General features: G+C 41.5%; 1 protein-coding gene across 1 annotated transcript in view; it reads left to right on the top strand.

Annotated features, from left to right (window-relative positions):
- Nucleotides 1-22584, top strand: part of FBXL17 (F-box and leucine rich repeat protein 17) — a 1141969-nt gene that overhangs the window by 46740 nt on the left and 1072645 nt on the right. Inside the window, exons 3-4 of the mRNA XM_082263778.1 lie at nt 2416-2673; nt 12585-12716. Coding sequence (XP_082119904.1) covers nt 2416-2673; nt 12585-12716 — 390 coding nt within the window. The remainder of the gene's footprint in view (nt 1-2415; nt 2674-12584; nt 12717-22584) is intronic.

The raw sequence follows: 22584 nt of genomic DNA, 5'->3' as shown, positions 1-22584 counted from the left end.
AACTACGGTCAATAGAGATCTCAATCTGCGACGCTTTAAATTTATTTAACGGTTACCAGTTTAGAGTTAGAGTGTAGCTCTTTTTTTTAAATTATTGCCCACGCTCTGGCGATCGCGGCGATACCTCACATGTGTGGTTTGAACAGCGATTTCATTTGCGGCTCGACTTGCGTATACGTTTTTTTTTGTGCGAGAGCTAACGGTGACGGGGACGGCTAAATTTTTTTTTTTTTTTTTTTCCTATTTATTTTTTCTTTTTTTTTAAACTTTATTACAGGTTTTTTAAAAAAAAAAAAAATCTGATCACTTTTATTGCTGTCACAAGCAATGTAAACATCCCTGGTGACAGCATTATGTCGTGACAGGTACACTTTATGGAGGGATCGAGGGTCTAAAAGACCCTAGACCCCTCCACTACACTTCCCTGTATGCAAAACGCCGAAAACGGCATTTTTGCATACAGCCGTTTTTCAAATCTGCCGCCTTTTGCAGCACAGTAACCCGGACGTGACGTCATGGACGCCGCCTCCGGGTTACGTCATCGGAGACCCGATCGATGCCGTTTCCGGCATTCATCGGGACTCCATCCAGCCGGCGGACGTGCCGGCTGGGTGCTCGGGGCTCCCGGTGGGACGGTAGCCCCGAGCAAAGCCGCGGAAGGCGGCGGGAGGGGGGGGACGTCCCCTCCCGCCCCCCCGGGTAACGATCGAGCGGCTCCCGAGCCGCATCGATCGTTACCGACGGAAAGCCGACCGCCGGCTTCAAACAACGGTACCGGGATGATGCCTCTAGCTAGAGGCATCATCCCGGTATAACCACTCAAAGTCAGCCGACGTAGAGGTTACGTGACTGGTAGTAAAGTGGTTAAGTCCCTTTTTTTTTTTTCAAAATAACAATACCTGCTCTGTCCAGTGGTTTTGTACAAAGCAGCCCAGATCCTCCTCTTCTCTGGTCCCTTGCTGGCACTCCTGGCCCCTCCTTCCTGCCCTGTGCCCCCACAGCAAGGAGCTTGCTATGGGGGCACCCAAGCAGAGCCGTTGCTCTGTGTGTATTCAGACACAGAGCCATGGCTTGTCCTGCCCCCCCCCCTCTCTCCTCATTGGTTCACTGATTTTGATTGACAGCAGCAGGAGCCAATGGCGTCCACTACGGTCTCAGCCAATGAAGATGGAGAGTCCCTGACAGCCAAGACTCTTGTACAAAATTGTTGGAATCGAGGTGGGGTTTAGGTAAGTGAGAGGGGGGCTGCTGCATACAGAAGGTTTTTTTATCTTCAGGGTCCATTCACACTAGCGCGACCATGTCGCCTGACAAGTCTTGGTCGGTCGCTCGCCATTGAATAGTACAGGACCCGTTCTAATAGGAGCGACACAAGTCGCTCTGACTTAGAAAAAGGGTCCTGTACTACTTTGGGGCGACCTGGAGGCGACTTGCATTGACTTCAATTATATGAAGTCCCTGCAAGTCGCGCCGAGCAAGTCGTGACGCGCCAGTCTGAATGGGCGCTCATGCAAAAGAATGCATTAAGATAAAAAAAAACAAACAAAAAAAAAAAAAACCTTCTGCCTTTACAACCAATTCAATGTTAGGTTTTCAATTTGCTATATGAATACAAAGTACATGAGTAAAAAAACTGAAGTATAATCGGCTTTAATGTTAAATTAAGATCTTTAGGTTTTCTGTACATTGAAACAGTTTGTTTGGACCAAGCTGGTTCAAGCAAACTATTTCCTTCACCAAGTGCTGCTCCGGCTTCAAGCACTGTATGTATTGCATGTAGCTTTGGCTACATACAGTACACAGGGGTTGATTTACTAAAGCTGGAGAGTGCAAAATCTGGTTCATCTCTGTGTAGGAACCATTCAGATTCCAGGTTTGTTTGTCAATGCTTAATTGAACAAACCAAAGTTAGAAACTGATTGGCTACTATGCACAGCTGCACTCTCCAGTTTCAGTAAATCAACCCCACAGTGCTGGGTTTCAGCTGTGAGATAGAGACTTCCCATCTCACATCTGGAACAATGCAGAATCGGTCTCAAGCGCTCAGTCATTCATAGGCAGCTTTGTATTCTGTGAATGAACGCAAAGCTTCCTGTGATTGGCTGAAACGGAGAGGTGGGCTGATGACCGCCAACAAGTGGTTAAATCAATCAGTAACCACATTTTTTTTTTTTCATGACCTTTTATCCCTAGGCTTATTTTGAGTGAAGACTTTTGGTTAGTGTTTACATATCATTTATTTCACACCTACCAGGCCAAAGCATTTAGTAAAATAATTCTAAAGCTATTTGAAATATCCTAGTCTGTTGTTGATGCTGACATAGAAAAGCAGATGGTGGTGATTCTGTATGTCATTGTAATTGGTAATGTATATAGCAGTTTGTTAATGTATCCTCTTTTTCTTTTTTTTTTCAGGTGAAGGATAACTTATTAGAAAAGATTGCATCTAGATGCTGGAATATAACGGAAATTAACATTTCAGACTGTCTGAATGTGACAGATGCTGGCATCTGCAAACTGGCGATGAATTGCTCAGGTCTGGTGAAATACACTGCCTACCGGTGTAAACAGCTGTCTGACTCGTCACTTGTTGCTCTGGCTACACATTGTCCTTCCCTGCAAAAGGTGCATGTTGGGAATCAGGATCGGCTAACAGACATGGCACTCAACCAGGTACGATCTCTAATATTTGATGCCTTTTAATGTAAACCTTTTAAAAAAAAAAAAGCAAATTGCTGACATACATTTTCTACAACACTTTTCACACACTTTTTAGGCATAATGAGTTAAACTGGCCATACATCGAAAATTGGCTGGTCCTTCTGTGTGGTCACCCTCGATCGACAGAAGTTGATTGATCAAGTCCTTCTGTCAAAAGGACATGTTATAAGCGGATTATACTATACTATATATATTATACTATACTATAGTGAGCATACAACGTTTTAACAACAACTTCAGGCATCCATGCCTTTTCTAATTACTGAGCTGCTGTATGCAGTGAAGGTGGAGCTCCGCTTAAGCCCATCATATAATGCATCATATTTATTGAAAAAAATACAAGACACTTCCTGAATGGCTGAGATGCCACATGACAGACTTACATTCCGGCCACAGAAGGGAAGTGTGTGGGGCAGCTGCAAAACAGCATTCATTACAGCCAAGCTGGCCCAAACTAACTTTTTAAAGTAACGGGAAACATGGACGACTAGTTGCACCATCCTGAATTGATGAAGACTGTAATTGTGTGTTGGCATTAACAGTGGAGCTATGAGTGAAATACAAAAAATGACCTATATCATGCAGTTTGTCTGTAGAATTAACACAGCATGTTTTTATGGGTCTCCCTTAACATTGTTTCATTATCTGTTGATCCTGCCAGTAGGTTTATTATTTTTTTCCTTCCTGTAATAGGGCTACAAAACTGTTAGTTCTACACTGAAATCGAACAGCAGTATTGTCATCCTATGATTAACGTGTACATTTTAATATACACTGAAAAAAATTATAAATGCAACATTTTGTTTTTGCTCCCATTTTTCATGAGCTGAACTCCAAGATCTTCTATGTACACAAAAGGCCTATTTCTAAAATATTGTTCACAGATCTGTCTAAATCTGTTAGTGAGCACTTCTCCTTTGCCGAAATAATCCATTCACCTCACAGGTGTGGCATATCAAGATGCTGATTAGACAGCATGAATATTGCACAGGTGTGCCTTAGGCTGACTGCAATAAAAGGCCACTCTAAAATGTGCAGTTTTATCACACAGCACAATGCCACAGATGTCGCAAGTTTTGAGGGAGTGTGCAATTGGCATACTGGCTACAGGATTGACCACCAGAGCTGTTGCCCATGAATTGAATGTTCATTTATCTACCAGCCATGTCCAAAGGTGTTTCAGAGAATTTGGCAGAACATCCAACCGGCCTCACCACTGCAGACCACGTGTAACCACCCCAGCCCAGGACCTCCACATCCAGCATCTTCATCTCCAAGATCGTCTGAGACCAGCCACCCAGACATTTGCTGCAACGATGAGTTTGCATAACCAAAGAATTTCTGCACAAACTGTCAGAAACCATCTCAGGGAAGCTCATCTGCATGCTCGTCGTCTTCATCAGGGTCTAGAACTGACTGCAGTTTGTCATCGTAACCGACTTGAATGGGCAAATGCTCACATTTGATGGCATAGGGCACTTTGGAGAGGTATTCTCTTCACGGGTGAATCCTGGTTTTCACAGTACAGGGCAGATAGCAGACAGTGTGTATGGCATTGTGTGGGTGAGCCGTTTGCTGATGTCAATGTTGTGGATCGAGCGGCCCATGGTTGCGGTTGAGTTATTGTATGGGCAGGTGTATCTTATGGACAAGGAACACGGGTGCATTTTATTGATAGCATTTTGAATGCACAGAGATACCGTGATGAGATCCTGAGGCCCATTGTTTTGCCATCCATCCATGACCATCACTTCATGTTGCAGCATGATAATGCACAGCCCCATGTTGCAAGAATCTGTACCCAATTCCTGGAAGCTGAAAACATCCCTGTTCTTGCATGGCCAGCATACTCACCGGACATGTCACCCATTGAGCATGTTTGGGATGCTCTAGATTGGCATATACGACAGTGTGTTCCAGGTCCTGCCAATATCCAGCAACTTTGTACAGCCATTGAAGATGAGTGGATCAACTTTCCACAGGCCACAATCAACAACCTGGTCAACTCTATGCGAAGGAGAGGTGTTGCACTGCGTGAGGCAAATGGTCACACCAGATACTGAATGGTTTTTGGACCCCCCCAACCCCCCAATACAGTAAAACTGAGTGTCCTTTATTGTGGCCAGCCTAAGGCACACCTGTGCAATATTCATGCTGTCTAATCAGCATCTTGATATGCCACACCTGTGAGGTGGATGGATTATCTCGGCAAAGGAGAAGTGCTCACTAACATAGATTTAATAAAGAAAAAGAAATTGGCAGCACTCCAGGTTGAGTCAAAATCCAGATTTATTGACTGGACATCCAAATATGACAATCGTGACCTGTGTGAGGTGCTTTTACTAAGGGAAAAAAGATGGAATTTATTCCCTGCTTTGGAGGGACACAAATTACATCCCTTTCTTTGTTTACATAGGCAGATCGCAGTTCTTTCTGCCAAACGATTGGCGGTGTCAGAGGACATCGGGTACCATGCACCCGGCAGTTGGCTTCCGCTGTGTAGTCACATGTGTGCCCCCTACCCAGAACTGTCAGATCACGAAAATAGACCTGATTCGGTACACAGGTGCCGTAGGTGGTGTAGCTGTAAAACTGCTATATGGCGGGCCTAAAGTGGTTGTAAACCTTTAAATGTACCCAGTGAAGTGACTGGCCTCAGATGATATACAGAGATAAAACCCATCCTCCTACATAGGTTGTACCTGTCCATCTGCAGCCTTCTCTTCTCTACATCCATTCAAATTGCTAAATGTTTAGGCTTGTCTGAGAGTTTTTAAAAAAAGGGGATGGAGAGCTGAAGTTACATGCTGCAGAGCTCAGTGAGGAGAGCTCTAACAGCTGATTGAAGGGAAGGGACACAGTGCCCTCCGCACAGCTCATAGGAACCGAGCTGAGGCTGCCAATCAACTGGTACTCCCTCCCTGTGCCCTTTTTTCTCTTTGTGTCAGGAAAACTTGTAAGGTGTGATTCATGCTGATAGCAGAGGAACAAAGCCGCAGACAAAAGTGTCACTTAGTGCTCTTGATTAAGACAAGTACACACTATAGAGGGATATACATGATTATTTCATGCCTGAGGTTTACAACCACTGTAAAAAAGCTAAATAAATTGAAGCCTAGCTCCAGATAATGTTTTTTAAAACCGTTACAGCAAAAGGTTGTTTTTAACCTTTTTGAAAAAGATTAAAACTGCAAGAATAAAAGCTGTAACAGCAACTTTTAGCCTATTAAAGAAAGTAAAAAATAATGGATCTGTTGGCCATATAAACTGGTAATTAAACCATGGTTCTATGGAACCCTGGAAATTAAAAACTGCTTAATGCTAGTTTAACAGTTAATGCCAGCGACAGATTGCATCGTATCTGGTAATTTTGGCCATAGTTCTTTTTTTTAACAGTGAATACAGTAGTTCAGGAGTTACTCCTCTGCTAGTGAAACTTCACCCAGGTGTATGTGGGGTTAGTGAAAATAGTTTGGTGCACTACAATGTGATATGATGTTTAACCGGTTGCCGACTGCCGCACGACGATATACGTCGGCAGTCAGCCCCGGCCAGGCAAAGTGACGTATATATACGTCACTAGCCTGTCACTTGCTTGGGAGCCAATAGCGGGCGAGCGCGCCCGCGGAGGCGCGTGCCCGCCCCGGCTCGTTCCCCAGCAAGTCCGTGCGCATGACCCAATGTCCGCCGGTCACTCGCCGATCGTCGGTGCAGAGGAAGAAAGTCAGGCGGCTGATGTAAACAAGCCGCCTGTCATTCTCCCCTGTGTAGAAACAGTGATCATACGGTTCTACTATGTAGGACCGTTAATCACTGTTCCTACACCTCAAGCCACAGCCAATCACAGTTAGAATCACGCCCCTAGGGACACACACCTCCCCTCCCTCTCAAAAAAAGTTAACCCCTTCACTGCCAGTGTAATTTTACAGTAACAGTGCATATGTATAGCACTGATTACTGTAGAAATGTCACTGGTAACCCCAAAAGTGTCAAAAATGTCAGTCAAGGGTCCGATCTGTCCGCCGCAATGTCGCAGTACCGCAAAAAAAACGCAGATCGCCACCATTACGTGTTAAAAAAAAAACAAAAATGACAAAAATCTTTCCCTTTTGTTAGTAAACGCGATAACTTTAGCGCAAACCAATCAAAATACGCTTTTTGCGATTTTTTTTTTTCCAAACATATGTAGCATAAAATAAATTGGCCGAAAATGTTAAAAAATTTTGATTTTACATTTTTTTGGGAATTTCATATAAAAAAATGTGAAAAATATTGTTATTTTTGCAAAATTGACGCTATTTTTTTGTTTATAGTGCATGATCAAAAAATCGCACAGGTGATCAAATACCACCAAAAGAAAGCTCTGTTTGTGGGAAAAAAAAGGACGTCAAATTCGTTTAGGTACAGCGTCGCACGACCACGCAATTGTCTGTTAAAGTCACACAGTAAAAAATCGAAAAAAACACCCTGGTCAGGAAGGGGGTAAAATCTTCCGGGGCTTAAGTGGTTAAATAAACAATGAACTATTAATGAACATTTACATATAAACAAAGCAATTAATGAAAAGTCCACAAAGTGTTAGAGTCGGTTCACACTAGCGCGACTTGTCAGCCTGACAAGTCGCTCTCCCTCGCGGTCCATTGACCGCTACAGGACCCGTTCTAATAAGAGTGACACAAGTCGCTCCGACTTAGAAAAAGGGTCCTGTACTACTTCGGGGCGACCTCGGAGCGACTTGCATAGACTTCCATTATGTGAAGTCCCTGCAAGTCGCTCCGAAGTCGTGGTGCATGGTAATGCACAAGTCGCCCCTGAAGTAGTAAGGAGTCGTGTCGCCTCAGTGTGAACCGACTCTTAAAGTCCATACAAGTGCTGAACAAAAAAGTATTGGTGTCCAAACAGGTGCTGAACAAATTCAGTTTTTTTTTCCCAAAGAAAAATCCAGGTGTAGAAAATGTGAAGTTAAACTGGTGATGAAGTGATTTCAGCAAGGTTGTGACAGTTTCCCACCACCTCTTGAATATACTTCTTACCAGAGTGAAAGATGAAAAGGGCATATATGTGATAATCGTTCCAAAGAAACCTCTGACGACACCTCAAAAACTGAATCATTTGTACCTTCACCAAGTAAACAGGTGGCCTCTTACCAGATATAAAGGAATGAAGAGCGTTTTAAATCATTCCTTTCTCCCTGTACTTGCAGTGATGGAAGGGTTTCTCCTGACACTTGCACTTGGTTTAGCATCGATAGCAATTCCACCTCTTCCAAAATTGCTGCTTTCCAGTCTAAAGACCTGAACCTTGACATCCAGGAGCACAACGCTCACCTCATGACTAACCTTCAATATCACTAACTCATGGGTAAATGAATGCCCAAGTGGGGTAACCAAAGCTTCTTGAAACTGATACAAACCTGTCAGATTCTGCTCTTTTTCCTGGATGTGAATTCTTATGCCCCACAGGAAAAACTAATTGTTATATTCATTCTCTTTGTCCCTGGAAAATCATGCTCTAGATTGCCCAGTCCGCCTGATTTCTGTGGATAATAGGCCTCTCTTGCAAGATCAAGTGCTACAATCCACTAACCCTTTCCAGTTATAAGTGGGGGTTTTGTCTTTGTGGGGTTGCCTGTCTAATAAACATGACTCAGTCCACCATCACGGCCAAGTGAAGGAGTTCACACATCAGGCTTTCAATGCCGCCAAAGATAAAAAAAAAAAAATATTTGCTTAAAACTTTGTACATCGAGATATAATGCCAAACCTACTGGGCTTACTTATACTTTAAAGTGGTTTTAAACATAAAAGCAAACATATTATATTGCAGCTTACCAGTTCTTAGATGTCATTTGTTTTCTTTTTTAAGCTTTCTTTCTTCTCTTTTCATTTGGTGATCAAGTCGGTAAGTCTGTTTTGCAAAAAGACAAGCTCTCAAGCAGAATGTATCATTTGCAGAGATGAGACAAACCATTTAACACTTGCAGGGGTGTTTACACTGATCAGCTTTAATTTATTCATGTAAAACCTTTGTTCCAAAAGGAAAAAAATGTTTGCTGTAACTGCTTAGAAAGTATTTTATTAGCTGGACTTTGGCTTCAGTTTCTTAGTGTTTTTAAATTTGCTAGTACATTTAATACTCCTTCCCCCAGGACTGACAATACTGCTGTCCAAAGGTGCCCCCTGTGGTCCTTCATCCAGAGTGGAAGCACTCTAATACAAGAAGTATGTTATTGGTCAGATCACCAGGTGCAAACTGAGGGGAAAAAGCCTAAGAAAAGAAAACTGATGCAGCTACAACATCTAATGATTGGTAAGCTGCAATATAATATACACTATATTACCAAAAGTATTGGGACCCCTGCCTTTACATTCACATGAACATTTAATGGAATCCCAGTGTTAGTCTGTAGGGTTCAATATTAAGTTGGCCCACCCTTTGCAGCTATAACAGCTTCAACTCTTCTGAGAAGGCTGTCCACAAGGTTTATAAGTGTGTCTCTGGGAACGTTTGACCATTGGCGAGTTTGGGATGAAGGAACTTGACTGGTCTGCACAGAGTTCTTACCTCAACCCGATAAAACACCTTTGGGATGAATTAGAGCCGAGACTGCGAGCCAGGTCTTCTCATCCAACATCAGTGCCTGACCTCACAAATACGCTGCTGTAAGAATGGTCAAACATTCCCATAGACACACTCCTAAATCTTGTGGACAGCCTTTTAAGAAGGGTTGAAGCTGTTATAGCTGCAAAGGGTTGGCCAACACAGTATTGAACCCTATGGACTAAGATTGGGATGCCATTAAAGTTCATGTGCGTGTAAAGGCAGGCGTCCCAATACTTTTAGTAATATAGTGTATGTTTTGGGTTAAATACCGCTTTAAGGAGAACCATTAAAATTGTGCATATCTAAGTATTCAGTATTAAATCATCTTTAAAGTGGAACTTTAACCATACTTGATAAAAAATAATGTTCGTTCTTTGGCAGGGAAAATATATTATACATTAATAATTATGCTGCCAACATTAGCGTGTGCTGTACCTTACCTCCAGCATTGCCTCTTTTTCTTCTTTGCTGGAGGCTCCTAATTTGCTGAAGCCCAGAGCCCCGGAACAGCAGTAAATCATAAAACTGAAACTAAACCCATTAGTTTAACAGTTTCAGAAAACAGTTGCATTCTTGGAATGCCAGGATTGCTAACTGTCACATTTGCTTCTGTCTTCAACTAAACTGTCAAAACATCAAATGGCAGGTGTCATAACTGATCACATGTGCAGCACCATGGCAATTGCAGATCAAACAGAAGCAGAGTCCTTGGCTGTAAAGGATAGGGAAGTTTAATTTTACTTTAGGGCTGTCAGCAGATCGGCCTCTAAAAATGCCCTAAAATAGAGCAACTGAGCATGTGCAGAGCAGGATGAGACAGTGTATTACTGGATTTTAAACCGTATCGGCACTTATTTTTCTTGTTTTACATAGCTATACCTGAAAAGGTATCTTTTTTGTTTGAATCTAGCAGGACTACATTTTCTGATAAAAGTTCCACTTTAATGCAAGCTTAACCTATAAAAGAATGATATAAAGCTTTCTATAAACATTGTGTATTTTAGAAAGAACTTTAGGTGAAAAAACAGCTACCCAAATTTGTATCAAATGCGATAAAAGAAAAGAGAAAATGCAAGTGAACAAAAAAATCTGTGTATAAATTATTTTTTACAGCATAAACCAATTTTTAAAGAAGAAAATATTGCCATTAGTGCAGATCAGATATAAGTTCTTATCCATATCTTGTCTTATTCTTCCCCCAACTGTGCTGTAGGATAAAGTGTTCACTCAGATCCACCACCTGGGGAAAGCAGCTCACTGTTAAGTGTCGGTTCACACTATGGCGATCCGACTTCGGCGCGACTTGCACGGACTTCATAAAATGAATGTCTATGCAAGTCGCTCCAGGTCGCCCCGAACTAGTACAGGACCCTTTTTCTAAGTCGAAGCGACTTGTGTCGCTCCTATTAGAACCGTTCCTGTACCACACAATGGACCGCGACGGTGCACGACTAGTCAGGCTGACCAAGTCGCCTGACAAGTCGTACTAGTGTGAACTGGCACTAAGCGTTCTGCTCAGATGCCATTAACTAGAAAGGTCAAAAACGCTTATGATGTTCACAATGCTCAGTCATGACTGGTTCTCTGTAACATGAAACTCTGTGACATTTCTTTACCTTTAGATTATTGCCGTTGGATACATTTATTTGAATCTTTCAGCTGTTAGGTTTCACAAATATTCATTATCCTTACTACCTATTACTACCAATTTTATAGTAAAAACAGTTTGAGGAGGCTTAATGTTAAAGTGGTTGTAAACCTCTAACACGCGTGTCAAACACAAGGCCTGTGGGCCTAATCCGGCCCTCCACTTCATTTCATGTGGCCCTCACACCTCTCCTGCAACTGCAGCACTCCCCTCATCCCCACCACCCCCTGCCTCAGAAGTCAACAGCAGAGAGAAGGACAGAACTCCTACTGCAGATCCTGCACCTCTCTTTGCAGCTGCAGCACCCCCTCATCTTCACCTCCCCTGGTCTCAGCATTCAGAAGACTCCAGCCACTCCTCTGGTCCTCCTCCAGACCCTGCACTTTCTGCTTCCCAGCTCTGCTCCCACTGTGATCTAAGGAAGAGTGGGAGACCCTTGGTTTCTGATGGCCCTTTAACCAACCATAATGCTGATGCTGCCAACAACAAAATCGAGTTTGACACCCCTGCTCTAACATGAAATAAGAAAAAGCGTATCCCTCTATAGTGTGTACTTATCTCTATCCGGAGCATTAAGTGCCATTTCTCTCTGCTGCCTCCTTTCTCTGCTATCTGTATGAGTCACTTCTGACAAGTTTTGCTGACAACAAAAGATGAAACATTTGACTGGGAGGGGGCTTCAGCACACAGCCTGTGAATGACAGCCTAAGGACTGTTCCTGTGTTCTGTGTGAAGGGGGTGTGCCCCTTCCTCCAATCAGCTCTCACTGATCTCTGCAGAGTGTAACTTCAGCTTCAGCCCCCCCCCGCCCCACTTATTTTGAAAGCTCAGACAAGCTGTATGATTTTTGGGCTTTGTATAGCTGTAGAAGAGAAATGGCTGCAGATAAACTGGTACAACATATGTAAGAGGATTTCTTTAATCTCTGTGTATACAGCCACTTTACTGGGTATATGTCAGGGTTTACAACTACTTTAGTACATTCTTTTTAAATTTCTCTCAAGTCTTAAAGCGGTTGTAAACCCAAAGTTCAAAAAAAAAAAAAACCTGCAAGACAAAGGCATAATGAGCTAGTATGCATCGCATACTAGCTCATTATGTATTACTTACCTTAGAACGAAGCCCCGACACGGACCCCCGGACATCGCTGCGGGCGCTGCCATGATCCCTCGCCGTCTCTTCCGGGATCGGCGGCTCCGGCGCGGTGATTGGCTGGAAGAGACGGCTCCGGCGCGATGATTGGCCGGAGCCGCGATGACGTCACTCCCGCGCATGCGCGCGGGAGTGATTTTCCGGCAAGCTCCCGGCAAATAGATTGAAGGTCCCCCCGGACCTTCAGAGCGCATGCGCCGCTCGCGCGAGCGGCTGCATGCACTGTAAATATCTCCTAAACCATGCCGGTTTAGGAGATATTATTTGTACCTACAGGTAAGCCTTATTATAGGCTTACCTGTAGGTAAAAGTGTAAAAAAGCACTATACTACCGCTTTAAATACCCACACAGGTTGAGTCTGAGGCACACGAAAAGTTTTATTTGTGATAACCTGTTTGTCTATCAATGGTCTTTTGTATTATGCTGCATGAGTTTCTGATTTCTAAAACTTGTCTACAGCTGGGCTCCAGATGCAAAGATTTGAGAGATATACATTTTGGACAGTGCTACAAAATCTCTGATGAAGGAATGGTCGTAATAGCTAAAGGGTGCCCAAAGCTACAGAAAATTTACATGCAAGAAAACAAATTGGTAAGTGCATTTTATATTAGTTTGATAATACGTTTTATTCAGTGTTCAGTATTGGATATTGAACATTTGAATAGTAAATGTGATGGTAAACTTTAACCCACAGCTATCACTTAGTCTTCAGCTCATGTTGCTCTTGAATTCACTAATTGATTAAAACATACCTAACACAAAACATAATCAGTCAACAGATTCCTGAATTCATTTTCTTTTTTTTTTTTCAAATTTATTTTTAACCAGTAATCCTGACCATGACTAAATTCCTGTACTTTGGTGACTATGCTCACTCTTCCAGTGTATCCATGGAAAAAGCCATGGTTGCCACCTAGGTATTTTGCTCTGCCTGTGTGTCCAAGCTTTTCAATATGAGTAAGACCTTCACAGGCATTTGGACTTGCAGTGTTGATTCATACAGCCACAGGCAGTGTAAAAGTACGTTCTGCTTGGTGAATGTTCCTGTTCATGTGTGTTTGGAAAATAAGGTTGAGTGTTGTGTAACTCAGGTAGGAATCTGACAATTTGATGATTCTTAACAGTGAGTTAAAGCAAAACTACACTTCATCTGAACACCACAAACACTATTTAATTTGTTTTTAAAATTCAAATCAAGCTCCCCCATCCATCCGTGTCCCCATGCTTTTTTTTTTTTGAGAAATCACTTCTAAAAAACAATCCCTTTGCATTTCTGGCCTTGGCTGTCTTGAGTAAGGGCAGATGATTCATGTAGCATTTACTTCCTGGTATCCATCTGCCCCCGGCATGCAATCAGAAGGGTGTGCTTAGCCATGAAAGCCCCTCCTACCCTCCAGAAGACTCCTCGGAAGTTTGACATTGTTTGCCTAGGCATGAAACCAGAAAGTAACTGAAGAAATGTAAAAAAAAGGTTAAAACAATTAAATACAATATACTTTCCTATCTATTTTCTAATGCTAGCCGCATAAGGATTAAAAATAGTCAGTTGATTGAGCAAGTGAAGTTCCACTTTAAGTCTTTGGTGTATGTGTTATTCTTTTTATCTGTCATACTTTGAGAGTCCTCTTCTTAAAGTGGAACTAAATGATTGCTTTGCGTCTTTTCCATAACCGTTACATTCAAGGCATACCGTGAATAACTGTTAAAATTGCTTCAGCTCTCAACCCAGTTAAGCCATCAAATGGTTAATGTATTAACTGATCACATGTGCAAAACCATGGAAACTGCAGGTCAAACAAAGCCTAAAATGGCAATTGCCTTGGCTGTAAAAGATAAGAGGGTTTAGTCTTGCTTTAAAGTGCATCTGTGCCAAGTTATTGGACATGAAAGTATTTACATATCCTAACGAGAAGTAAAATAACTTTCAGATGGAATAAGGTGGACACTGTAAGTGGTCATACATGAAGATATTATGAAGTGCGGTTCTTCTAGTTGGCCATAGTTGCCTTTTGTACTCTCCCTTTTATCTCTTGTGAGGAGGTTAAATGTTTGCAGAAACTGACCATCCTTATTTTGACAGTTAAATATAGATCCATAACCTAACTAACTCTAAACTTACTCCCACCCCCATTCCTAGCCTATTCGATCTAACCCTGAAAAGATTGCTATACTATTCTGCAGCCTCTCCGTTCCAGTCCTAGGTGGAGCTTTCAGCGGCAGCTTCAGTGTGTAGGAGAGGCAGCCGGAATGTCTATGGGTGACGACACTTCCCGGGCCTTTCCCAGACAGTTTGCTGGAGACCAGACCGGAGCAGCTTGAAAATAGTTAAGTACAGCGATCTTTTCTTTAGAGGTTTGGATAGAATAGGCTTGAAAGTTGGGGGGGGGGGGGGGTTGAGAGTACATTTTAGAGTTAATAAGGTTTTGCCTTTCCACTTTAATGGTAAATTATTTTTCAGTATACATTACTGAACAAACATTTGTACAGTAACCAACTGCAAGGTTGCAGCAAGAATGTAACCCTCTCCCTATAGTAAAATTTTGGCTATTTTATTGTATCATACCTTGATGTTTTGGAAGCTAGAGTGAGGCATGGTAGGACTGTGCATTTTGTCAATTTCCTTCCAAACTAGGCAGTAAGGTAGTCAGTTTACTACTAGCCTTTGTTTGCCCTCAATATTTATTATGCATATGATGTTCTCGAAGAATTGGTGAAATCCTCCTTCCTTGAACTCTAAAGGAAATCATCCTATCTGCTTGAATGCTGCATACTAGAGGTATGTTCCCACACCAAACAGTAAAAAAAAAAAACAAAAAACAAAGTGGGATTAGATCAAATGGAGTTTTGTAAAAAGAAAACTGAAGTTGTGCTTCTGTTCAGCTCATGCGTGCTTCTGTTCAGTTCATGTTGTTTTTGGTACAAATGATTCATTTTCTTCTTTGGAAACGTTACTATTAGCTTTTTTTTTTACAAACTCTTTTTATTTGGTATAAAAGGGTGCTAGACTTTCTCTCATTTTTGTCACTTTTATAAACAGCATTTTTCTTTCTTACAGACTTTTAATTAAAAGGGAGGGGTTAGCTGTTCACAAGTGTATATAAGTATCTGTTCAAACCACATTGAGCTTGCAAATGTTGGGATTTGAGTAAGCAGAGTTTTCAAAAATAGTAGTTTAAAACAAAAGGAACTTTCGATCATGTTAAGTATAATTTTAAACTTCCTGTAAGTAATATTAATATTGCATCTGACATAATGAGTGCTAGCAAGGTTGAAGCTCGGGTAGCTCAGTGTACTGTGTACCATAAGTATACATGAATGGAGCAATAGCTCCAGGTCTAATACCACTGTGACAGATTTGAGCAGGTTGCCCTTCAGGAAGCTCACATTGGTGATCTAGAGTAGTGAATTGCCACACTGAGGCATAAATCAGGATCATCAGGTAGGAAGATGGGCTACTGTAGTTGAAGGGAATGGTAGGGGCTCACAGAAAAGGAAAGTCAATCTTCTATTTGGGCACCCAAACAAATTTGCTAAGCTGGGTGAATATGTGCGGGTGGCAAACTCCACAGGCAGCAGCTTTTAGATGTTACTGCTACCCCTAACAGGTAGGAGATCAGCCTATCTAGTAGGGGTGGTGAGGGAAATGCAGGAAAGCCTAGACTGTTGGCTGTAAGTGGGTATTCTATAATCAGGAAGACTGGTAGAAGAATTTGTTGCCAGGATCGCCTTGACTTGAAAGGCTTGTTGTCTCTCTGGTACCAGGTTTTAGCATGTGTTGGACCAGGTAGTCAAATTACTGGGAGCCGCTGGGCCTAACCTAGCTGTCTTATTTCATTTTGGGAGCAATTGCTGAATACATGTAAGATGGAGAATCCTTTTAAGGATCCGCTAAAAGAACTAGGATGCAAATTGAAGAGAAGGACCTCCAAGGTTATATTTTCTGGAATATTGCTTCTACCATGAGCAACAAAACAAAGGCAATAGGAGTTTCCAGAACTGAATGCATGGCTAGAAACCTGGTGTAAGAGAAAAGGATTTGGGTTCCTACAGCGCTGGGCTGACTTTTTAATGGGGAACAACCTTTATGCTATAGAGTTTTCACCTAATTGGACAGGGGTCTGCTGCTTTAGGGGAGAGGTTTTATAGGAAGTCTGGGCGATTGTTTAAATGAGGATTAAAGCTGGATACACACTATACAATTCTCTTTACATTTACCAAAACCATATAATATGAGGTCAAACCTAAACACTTTCAATTTGTATGCAATCAGGCAGGCCCTTGCACTACATAGTTAAAGGTAAATTTTAAGGAAACCAAACAACAGAAGTTGCATAGTGTGTATCCAGCTTTAGGGAGAATAGGAATATAATGAGGCAGACCAGTCAAAACTGGGGTCCTGTTACAATCAACTGATTGTAATTACAGTATTAGTACAATGGAATAAAGTGTTCGTCCACAAATTCCAGAAGTCTGGCAAGTAAAATCGGAGAGTTGAAGCTTTAGTGCATATAGAGATTTATTATTTATTTGGTATTGCTGAATCTTGGCTTTATTTTTCACATGACTGGGCTATTAAAATCCCTGACACTGCTCTTTCGGAGGGATAGGGTAAAAAAATGGTGCTGTCTGTCTTTGTCTTTGATGGACAATGGTCTTTGTTGGAGTTTTGTTACAACCACAACCCCTCCTTACTCAGCTCCTTGCAGATTCCGAAACGGCTGCAAGGGCTGGGACAGTGATAATAGTGGGAGATTTTAACTACCCAGAAAGTAATGGAGTAATGGCACCGCTGGAACAGTAAAAAGGCAGAAGTGTATAATCCTATTACAAGATGATTTTATGATACATGAATCCCCTACTAGATAATATGCTCTGCTGGACCTTTTGATCTCAAATCACGCAGAGCTGTTTACTAATGTTAAAAAATAAATAAAAGGAAAACTTTTAGTTTTGGACAGAGTGGAGGAATTAGAATGCCTATCAAGTTTTATTGCTGTCTGTGCTCCAGTTGGGAAGATTCATACTTTCTATTTGTCCTGTTCACTATTATCAATGAAAGTAAAAGAAAATCCCACATTTTTGGTTGTCCCCAGAACAAAAAGAGGAGAAATCTTCCAATCGGGACACTAGTTCTAGTGACCTGGAAGCCCTCAAGAGAGTCTCTTAATTTGAAGAGATTTCCTATTTTGGCTATGGGACAGGAAGAATAGCAAAATCTCCCAAGTGGGACACAGACAGCAAAAAAAAAAAAAAAAACTGACGAGTTATAACGCTCCCGTACTCCTATTCAAAACAGTTTTTCTATAGTTTTACTCTAACAAAAGAACATCTGGGGAGCAGTTACCATAACGAGATTTCTTTGAATGTAATCTGACAACAACAAGCACATACTGAAAAGCTGAAATCACTTAATTTGGGGGGATCAGATTTTTCAAGACTTAAAGTGGAGTTCCACCTAAAACAAAAAAAAATACATAAAAATACCACCGGGACAGTCAGGGCTAGTGAATTCCACAATGGATAGCCTCTGAACTGTCCCGGGTTGCACTTACATTTTAGAAGAAATATTTACCTTGAAAATGTATTGTCCAGCGCTGCCATCTCAGGTGTGGGCAGCTGAAGCCAGTGCGATCCTCTTCTGCGTCCTCTTCCGTCCTCTTCGGTCCCACGTTGCACTGCACCGGCCCTGCCGTCACTTACGGGGCTGCAGCGTCATCCCTGCACAGCTTCTGGGCATGCCCAGAAGTTGTTTAGCAAGGTATGACGCGCCTGCACCGGAACTGACGTCGGGGCCGGTGCAAGCGCATTGATTCCTAGGAGCGATGACGTTCAGCTCCGAGGAATCATTGCAAGCCAGGAAGTGACCACTCGCCGTGGCCGCAGAAGGAGGAAGAGGAAGTAAGGTAAGTATATTATCTTCTAAAACAAGGTAAGTAAAAAAAAAAAAAAAAAAATTGCGATTATCCATTTGTTTTTCAGGTGACCCCGAGCAAGAAGATGGACCGAAGTTACATTATAGGGTGGAACTCCGCTTTAAAGTGGAAGTAAACTTCCATTGATTGTTTGTACCTATAGTTAAGCCTATAATAAGGCTTACCTATCGGTACTGTAAATATCTCCTAAACGTTTAGGAGATATTTACTGCTTATGCTGCTGATGACGTAATCAGCTCATTAACTCTAAAGGAACAGCCACCTGTGCCATTTCTTCAGAGCCCTGTACCGTGAGTGATGTCACACGGCTCTGGCCAGTCACACAGCCTGAGTCTGCAGACCCGGAAGGAAGACAGGCAAAGATGGATGCGAAGCCCCGTGACAACAAGGGCTTTTGTTAATTATTATGCCTTTACTTTGCAGGTTATAGTAAAAAAAAAGCCAGCACTTTACTTCCTCTGTAAGCCTGGTACACACAGGATAATCCAACGAATATTCGTCTCTTTTTTTTTGCATGCTAGTCTCATATTGAAAACATTTAGGTTACAGAAATTCTTGTAAGACAAAATGCAAGGTCCCACAATTATGTAATACATTGTAATATATTATTTCTTTTTGTGCATGCACAGTCTGGGTCATGCCATTTTTAATGGACGAATGATGTACTGAATAAATGAAAATCATTATTTCGCTTATCACATGAGAAAATTTTTCGGGCTTGTCCCTTCGGATAATTTTGCATGATCTGTTGTGATCAGCTCTCGAAAGCTGTGTACTAATTATCAGATTATTGGGTGATTGCTCCAAAATCGGTATTTTTCTTACAATCTTTCTCATCGTGTGTACTAGCCATTAAATTGGGAGGCAATATAATATCAAATATCAAACGCAAAACAGAAATGGTAATGTTTCAAATCCACTTTATGCAAACACACTGCAAAATAAATTCCCATGGGCAATACGGTAAAAGCTTATATCCAGAATTAAAGAATCATAAAGTATAAGAACATATAAAAATAAAAAAACACGATCATCATTTAAAAGTTACAAAGATTATCACAAAATATGTAAAGGAAATCAAGGCTGCAAAAAATTCATAACGAAGAAAGTGGGACAAAAGTTCTTCAAATATTCTAACAGTGAAAAGGTCAGATCTTGGCATGTAAGTCCTTTTCAAGCAGAGTTTGTGACTGGGGACTAAGAAGACAGATTGTAAGCATAACTAAACTCTCTCAGTCAACATTCGCTCCTTTTAATCCTCATGCTGCTAAAATTAATAGAGATAAGAAATTATTTTTTTACATTTCTGGTGTACATACATACTGTACATCTTCATGGGCATTTTCTTTTCTTTCAGGAGGAGGGGCTTTCTCAGCTAAGCACACCTTCTTGTGTACATGCTTGAGCATGATTGGGTCCCAGCGCTGGCCTCAGTATAGAGGAGAAATCACGGACAACGGCTGCAAATACCTGTCCAGTGACCTCACCCATGAGCTTACTATTTTTTTTTTCCGCTGCCCCTTCTCCACACTGAAGCCAGTGCTGAGACCTGATCATGTGACCCAACCAGAGCTGCTTAAGAATAGAGAAGTGTATAAGAAATAAGTGCGCTGTCAAAAAAATGAAGATAAAGTCTTCACTTGTGTGAGAAAAAACAGTGAAAAAGTGGCTACATAACCCAAAATATTCAAAAACAAGTAACACAAGATAATGTGCCAATATATTCTCTTCAGATAGATTATATATATATATATATATATATATATATATATATATATATATATATATATAAACACACCAAACTCTTCAGGCAGTGAGTGAAAATTTAAAAAACAAAATGATACCTATTAAAAAAAACCATACAACTATAATGTTGTAGGGGTGATAAAAAACCCCCCACAGATGTTCATAAGAAAGAAACTGAAAAATAATGGTGAATCAAAAATAATAAAAAAAATATATAATAAAAATTGTTCCTCAAGTCTGATTGTGATTCCAAGGGAAAAAAATTCCTCCTTTACAATCAAAACTAACTTAAGAGTGATAACCGCTATAGCAATTCACTGAGGAGCTTCATGACCATCTCATCCAGCAAGAAGAATGTAAATTAGCCGCTTACCAGATAGTAGCAGCAGGATAGCTTGTAACAATCCACGCTGGTCTCACACGGTCCTCCGGCTAAAGACAGCTCAACACCTGCTGATTGCTTCTTCGTGTCTCCTGGGACCAGCTGTCAACACTCCACGACTGCTGCAAACGTAACCACTTACCGCCCGCCCGCCGTCGATTTACGTTGGTCCTTTAAAGCTAAATACTGGGGGTTATGGCAGCAGATAGCTGCCATAACCTCGGTATTTCTTAAAACGGCGGGTAATCGGCTTTCAGGTAAGGGTGGTCCCAGCAGCAGATTCGCCGCGGGATCACCCTTAACGTGCGGCGGAAGAGGTGCCCCCCCCCCCTCCCTCCGCGTCACGGTCCTTTTCCCCGCTTACCGGACCCGTACGATTTTTTTTTTTTTTAGCCATTTTTTTTTTCTTTTTTAGTGTACTTTTGAGATGTTCCTGTTGGCTCGCGCGCAGAAGCGAACACATACGGAAGCCCCGACCACATATGTAAACAGTGTTCAAACCACACATGTGAGGTATTGTCGCATCGTTAGAGCGAGAGCAATAATTTGAGCCCTAGACCTCCTCTGTAACTCTAAGTTGGTAACCTGTAGAAATTTTTAAAATGTCCCCTATGGGATTCTTAAGCACCAAAGTTTGTCGCCATTCCGCAAGCGCGCGCAATTTTGAAGCATGACATGTTGGGTATCTATTTACTCGGCATAACATATCTTTCACATTATGGAAAAAAATTGGGCTAACTTTACTGTTTTCTTATTTTTTTATTCAAAAAAGTGTTTCTTTTCCAAAAAAATTGCGTTTGAAAGACCACTGCGCAAATACGGTGTGATAAAAAAATATTGCAACGATCTCCATTTTATTCTCTAGGGTCTCTGCTAAAAAAATATATAATGTTTGGTGGTTCTAAATAGTTTTCTAGCAAAAAAAAAAAAGATTTTAGCTTGTAAACACCAAGTGTCAAAAATAGGCTTGGTCTTAAAGTAGTTAATGATGAACGGCTGTGTCTCCTACTTCCTCTCCAATATTAACATCCCAGAGGGATGGATGTATTCCATGTAGGAGGAAAAAAAAGGAATGGATGGTGCATTATCCTTAGGATAAAACTTTTATTGGACAATAAGGATTATAGTGAATGTAGACAAAAATTAAAATGAATTAAAATCACCTGCCTGCAGAACGGACTGTATGAAGTGATGGTTGGGCTACTATCTCCCTTCAAACCATTTACCTTAAGCAGGCATAAGCTGGGAATTGAGTACAACCCCAGCCATCACAGACACATCTTATTCAGCTGAGAGTAAATGAACTTCCGGTGTCAGGCAAGGGACCCCATCTTCTTGCTGGATGGGATTGTCATGAAGCTCCTCAGTGAATTGCTATAGCGGTTATCACTCTTAAGTTGGATTTGGTTGTAAAGGAGGAATTTTTTCCTTTGGAATCACAATCAGACTTGGGGTTATTTACCAGCTTTTTTATTCACCAATATTTTTCAGATTCATTTTTTTATGAACATCCGTGGGTTTTTTTTTTTTTTTTTAATCACCCCTACAACATTAGAGAACATAACCAGATACATTGGTTTTTTAATAGGTGTCATTTTGTTTTTTCAGCTTTCACTCATTGCCTGAAGAGTCTGGAGTGTTTTTATTATATATATATATATATATATATATATATATATATATATATAGATATTTGAAGAGAATATATTGGCACATTACCTTGTGTTACTTGTTTTTGAATGTTTTGGCTTATGTAGCCACTTTGTTTTTGTTCACACAGGTGAAGACTTTGGCTCCTTTCACACATGCGGACCGTTCAGATCCGCCTGTCAGTTTTTCAGGCAGGTCTGAACGGATGCCCCATGCATCTCTATGGGGCAGCGGATGTCAGCGGAGATATGTCCGCTGACATCCGATCCGATCCGGTCCGTCAAATCTGGACGGATGGAAACCCTATTTTTCATCCGTCTGGCGGATCAGATCAGATGAGAACAGACAGGCGGTTCCCCCATAGAGGACAGCGGGCATCTGACACCTCCGTCTCTGCACACAGAGCGTAGATGGAGCTGTCATCCGCCTGCTCAGCGGGGATCAGGCGATCCACCGCTGAGCAGAAAGGCTCCGTCGAAGGAACGGAGCCGCGTGAAAGGGGCCTTTATCTTCGTTTTTTTGACAGCACATTTATTTCTTACACACATTTTTTTGCGCCCACTGTTCAGGGTTTATTTTGCTGCAGCAGTCCTTTTATTCCCATTTAGTTAGCGCGCCTATGTTTCTTTGTTTTTAAGAATAGAGAAGTATAAGCATCTTTTGTTTCATAGGGTAGATAGAATAGTCTTAGAATAGGGGTGGAAGTATATTTAGCCTCAGGTTTCGACTGAACTTCCACTTTAATGAT

Source organism: Pelophylax lessonae (assembly GCF_965119305.1).
Source record: "Pelophylax lessonae genome assembly, chromosome: 1".
Taxonomy (NCBI): domain Eukaryota; kingdom Metazoa; phylum Chordata; class Amphibia; order Anura; family Ranidae; genus Pelophylax; species Pelophylax lessonae.
This window is presented reverse-complemented; position numbering and strand designations above follow the sequence as displayed.